Here is a 5,797-nt window from a genome sequence, read left to right on the forward strand (position 1 = left end):
TTTTCTTTTATTCTCTTTTTGCTAATCATTAAAACATAAATAACTTAAGTTTACTTTTTTTTTTCTTTCTAATTTGGCCCGTACAAAAAGAAAAAAAATGTATAAGAGGTTGGGCTTTATTTATTTTTTGAACTAAACAAAAACATGGACTAGTCACTAAATACTCTATAAGCCCAAAATACCATCATGCAATTTAAGTAATTTAAAGCCCAATATGGTTGGCAAGTATTATTTGTATTTACTTTTAAATATTAGAATATATACACATACACACTCAATATTTTTAATCAAACTACTATAAGATATATTTTTTCGATAAAAAAGGGATACCCCTTCGATCAAGAAAAAAAAAACAATACCAAAACAATCATCTTTTACTTCAAAGAAAGCAAAACATAAGCAGACTTTAGAAAAGGTGCCAAAACACACATCCTACAAAAGAGGGCACCTTCACTATGGAAGGTTCCAGACATTCCTAGCCATGGAGACATAATAAGAGGAAGGCTTCATTAACATGCTCAACAATCTCGAATAGATGTCATCAGAAAAGGCCTGGACCACCAAATCATATGATCTTCTCTTATTATCACAATCTATATCGAGAAATATGTATAATTAGTTGATAACTAATTGCATCTTTACCTTTTTTTTTATTTGCATAATTAACTATTTCACCACTTTTTTTCTGTACAAGCCCGTAATTTCCTTAGAATGTTATTAATGACGTTTGTATGTTATGTGTTGTCGCTGAGTTTTAGAGATATATCTCAATATGACAAATTGACAATATGTGAATATGTATGGTGTAAATATGCTTGTACTATCATTTTTATATTAATTAACGCTTTATAATTTGTGATGTAAGACGTATCAATGTGTAAATCTGACAATGGTAGCTGAAAACGAGCCCTTACTTCCATTTCGTAACTCGGTAATTATTATCCGTTTTCCTTGCAAATTTTACTTGAAAGAGAACGTTCTACTTGTAAAAATTAGAAGAACTTGACAAAAGGAGCTAATCAATATACAAATTATTTATCAGCATGAATACGCCTCTCAAGACAAATACTAACAAATGCTCTTATAACGACGTCGCATTAAACGTTACTGTCACTTTGCGTCTCTTTTCCCAACGATGATCCACTTGAACCCGACTTTTCAACATTTTTGTATGTATGAAGCATGAAGTTGCAGGCTCCAACGGCTTCTCCTACCGTTAGATATATCCATTCCTGCCCGATGACTTCTATCAACTTCGCTTTATTCATCTTTTTTATCACCTCTCCTCCCGGATTCGCCAAAACCAACTATATATACAAGATTATCATATGTAATATTGTTCAGATTTAAACAATAAATCCTTAAAACATGGTTAATATTTAGTACCTTTAGTCCTCTTCTTTCCATAACCTTTTTAACCTCTCCGATCATTGTAATCCCGCTCGTGTCGATATTCCCCACCGCTGCAGCCATCACGATGTTATTTTACATTTTTTATTTTTTTGTTTTTTCTAAACTAGATGATTCGGTTGTTGGTCACTTACCACTCAATGCAAGTATGACGTATTGCAAGCTATCCTCTCCTGCCGACTTCAATCTGTCTTCCTCCTCATTAACCCATCTTGAAATTCTGAGAAATAGAGAAAATTTGAATTTAAAAAATCGTTCAAGGGTACGTTTTTTTTTTAAACATTTTAACTCGATGAGCTGAATAATTATACCTTTCACGCAAGTAGCCAGCGTTAGCAAAGTAAATTGGTGCATCAATTTGAAGTATGAGGATTCCAGGGACAGTTTTCACGTTTTGGTATTGATCGATGCTTCTATAGATCGATGAATCAGGTATGTGACCTAGTGCAAATGTCTTTGGCCTTGCGACAAATAGGAGCACCCTAAGCAACGACAATGCAACCTACAAGTGTCCCGTTTAAACTAAATTAAAATACTGAAAACACATGAGACTGTATTATAGTATTTTATAAATTATGTAATTAACTAATTTTTTTACCGCAATCACTAATCCGATTTCAACGCTCCCAAATACCACCCCAAAATACGCGCTCATGCACACAACGAAGTCAAACTTGTCGAGATTCCATAGGTGAATAGCTTCTTCATAGTTAATAAGACCCAACATTGCTGAAATGATGATTGAAGACAACACAACAAGCGGTGTGTAATGAAAAAGTGGTGTCAGGAACAACAATGTGATCATCACCGCGATTGCCATCACGATGTTTGAAACCGCAGTTTTGCATCCCGCATTGAAGTTTACAGCCGAACGCGAAAATGGACCTATAATTTATATCAATTTAGTAAAAGAAATATGTAACTTAAACCAAAAGCTTGAAGATATCGAGAAAAAAAAAGGGTATAATGGTAATTTTACACACCAGTGGTAAGGTAGCAAGAAGTGCATGATCCAGCTATGTTCATCATGCCAAAAGCAATCATCTCCTTGTTTCCATCAATGTTGTAGTTCTTGAACATGGCGAAGCTTCTTCCCACAGCAATTCCTTCCTGTTTGCAATTACATTATTGCCCCTGATGAGAATATGCTATGTAATGACTTGTACTATATGCTCTAAATATGATTCTATTTGGGATTGGGGTGAAAATTAGGTAATGGAATGCAAATTACATTGTCATCCCACAAGATATATAGACCCTCTCTAATGACTTGCACCTTATGCATTAAATCATGTAACATGTTTTGGTTTGGAATGAAATGCAAAATTACATTGTTACCCCTTATCACTATAGACATATTGTAATGACTTATATCGTTCGTACATGTACTTTTTGATTTTATGGAATATTTTGCTACCCATTTTTTGATCAAACAAATAGTCCCGTGACTCTGAACATTTTTTTTTTTCTTTTTTAGAAGTAAATGCAAGTGGGAAGAAATAATTGAAAGTACAAGTGGTAAAGCATAAAGGACAAACGACTTACAGCAAGGGCAATAACACCCGTGACGATGCCGGTCTTGATTGCCGTAGATAGATATTGAGACCCAAAAGACAAGTCCATTATTGTTATAGGGTTTAGTCCTTTCTTCAATTCCCCAATCTGTATTTTACACAAAAGACGTAACTAATTATTGTATTTATAATTTTTTTTTTTTTTTTTTTTTTTTAAATTAAGGGATACAAAAGAAACTATGAAAGAATCTTATTGACCAATAGTCCTATGACTTTATGAAAATTGTCCGAAATATGTCGGATGTAAGATAACGACATATATCTGATGACATACGGTTTGGATAGTATAGTAGATCCAGAATCTTTTACCAGTGTTATCGTGTTTATCATTTTGATAACTCTCCGAGATAATAACAATTTTTTGTACTAAGGACGAAATATAGAATGGATAGTGAGATATAAAAATTTGGTTATCTGAATTAAGAAACTAACCACTTGAACTCCGTGTTTCTCGGCATGGGTGAGATAAACAAGAACGCTCCCCAAGATGACCGATGTCAATGGAGCCATTGCCGATATCCAAAATAGCTTTGGTCGTTTTGTACTCTGTTTACATCAGTTTTCAGATTAATTTTAATTTAATTCGTGTTTATATATATATATGTATAAACCAACGAAGTGAATGAATATATATTAAAAAATAAATACTTACAACAAATCTAGCAACCAAGAGATAGAACAAGAAGCAAATGCCCAAAACTGCACTCTCCCACCTCCACTGTAGTTTTGAGAATTAATTTATTAGTATTAATAACATGTAAAACGTATTAAAAGTCAATTATTTTTTTAATTAATAAAGGGAGTAAAAAATCAATAATTTATTTCAAGAACCTCGTGGGTTTGAGTGAAGACAGATCGCAACACAGACACAAGATCAGTGCCATGAGTGAAGTGTTCGAGACCCAATATCCCTTTCAGCTGCTGTAAACAAACCACCGTCGCAGCGCCACCCATGAACCCTACGATCGTCGCGTGTGACAAGAAATCAACGATAAACCCAAGCCTGCATGGATTCGATTATGGATATTAATCAGCCTTAAGTTTCATGTTTATGGCGTAGGGAGGCCTTAATTTTATTTGTTAATTAAATATGTGTTTGAAGATCTGTATATTAACCTAAAGATTCCCAATGAAGCTTGGAGAACTCCGGCGAAGAATGTTGCCATGAAAGCTAACTGAAGATACAACTTTGGGTCTTCATTGGCGTTCACCACCGCACCTAACATGGAACCTATCAGCAGCGACGCTACTGCCACCGTCCCCACTGCTAAGTCTTTCGAACTTCCCATCATAGCATAGACTAATGGAGGAATGAAGCTCGAATCTGCAAATTTCAACAAAAAAAAATACAATTTTTCTCTCTCAGTAATTTATATCGAAGTCTAAACCCACCATGATAATTGATAGAGGTGAAATAACGCCGGAAAAGTTTGAGAGCTTACACAGGCCGAGAATCGGCGGCAGGTTGGCGAGTTTAGCGTAGCTGATCCCCTGAGGGATTGCTAAACTGGCAATGGTGATACCAGCAATTATGTCGGATTTAAAGAAACTCAAATTATAACGAGATCCCCAGTCGAAAATGGGGAAGAAATACTGAACTCCGAGTACGAATTTTCGTGAAGGAGGCTGGTTTTTGAATTGGCGCAGTGGGTCGTCGGGAAAAAATGTTTCTTTCACGGTGGTCTTCAACGATTTTATGAATGGTTGCGGCGGCGGAATGGCAACTTTGTGCGGTTGCTGCTCGAAGTTCGATTTCGGGTAGTCATATTCTCCGGTACCCATTTTGTAGCCTTGTGAAGTGTGTAATAAATTTCTGGTTTTTGATTCTGTGCTCAGTGGCCGGAGGCGGAGATGGCGGTGGAGTAAGCAGAAGGAAGGAGGTGGAGCTTGTAGGAGATAGATGGAGGTGGAGTGGCTTTATATATTCATTTTTCGAGTGGGAAATGGGGCCTACCGCTGTTAACCTACTAATGATATGCCACGTGGTAAATGTCACAGTGGTGACTCTGTGGAGTATTCAATCTTGAACTGTTAACGAATTCAGAATGATAAGTTTTAAGAAGTTGAATTAAAGACCATCTTCGACTTTATATCAATTTTTTATATTAAATTTAAAATGGTACAAATAATATTTCATTTTTAATTCCATCTTATTTCATTTTTTCCACTAAAAGCGTATATTTCTTTGTATAAATAATAACGGTGACAATATATGACATGACAGAAACAAATTGGAATAAAATTAAAATTAAAATTCGTGTTCTTTAAGAAGAGGGTTTGGAGGGCACATGCCCTCAATGTTTTTTCTTTTATTTAGATTTACTGCCCCAACATTTTAAAATTCTAGATTCACCTCTTATTCGTGTCGTGTTCATATTAAGTGTAAAAAAAATATATCGAATAGTGTTCAAAATTCGATACAAAACTGACACGATTTAACATTTGTCTATCGTGTTTGTCGTATAATTTATGATTAAATATTAATTAAATAAACCAGTTATCTTCGTCAGTGTTTTTCGTTTTGTAATTGTTTCGTTTTCGTTTTAATTAAAACGAAAACACCTTATCAAACATGATTTGTCACCCTATCAAACACCTTCAACTTATTGGTTTTTTTTTCTATTTTTTTTTATAAAACTTTATAACATGTGTTATTATAAAATTACTATCAAAACAAGTATTTATATATCATTGATTAAATTAGGTGTTATTTCATTAAAATACCATTTTCTAAATAAAAAAAAAACTATATTTAAAACATAATTGTATATATTTATGAATATTTACTGCCCATTTAATATTAAACATAATAA

The 5,797-nt window shown here is 34.1% G+C and overlaps 1 protein-coding gene across 1 annotated transcript; it reads right to left on the reverse strand.

Annotated features, from left to right (window-relative positions):
- Positions 1-890: 890 nt before the first annotated feature.
- LOC111921677 (sulfate transporter 3.1) lies at positions 891-4,889 on the reverse strand. The gene is made up of 12 exons (XM_023917259.3): positions 4,427-4,889; positions 4,101-4,308; positions 3,816-3,987; positions 3,637-3,702; positions 3,417-3,530; positions 2,956-3,072; positions 2,394-2,520; positions 2,009-2,295; positions 1,722-1,912; positions 1,545-1,630; positions 1,387-1,463; positions 891-1,307 (listed from the first exon to the last, which is right to left on the reverse strand). The coding sequence occupies exons 1-12, from the start codon at positions 4,764-4,766 to the stop codon at positions 1,098-1,100; spliced, it is 1,995 nt and encodes a 664-aa protein (XP_023773027.1). The 5' UTR covers positions 4,767-4,889; the 3' UTR covers positions 891-1,097.
- Positions 4,890-5,797: the final 908 nt, after the last annotated feature.

The sequence above is a fragment of the Lactuca sativa genome, chromosome 9 (assembly GCF_002870075.4).
Source record: "Lactuca sativa cultivar Salinas chromosome 9, Lsat_Salinas_v11, whole genome shotgun sequence".
Classification (NCBI taxonomy): domain Eukaryota; kingdom Viridiplantae; phylum Streptophyta; class Magnoliopsida; order Asterales; family Asteraceae; genus Lactuca; species Lactuca sativa.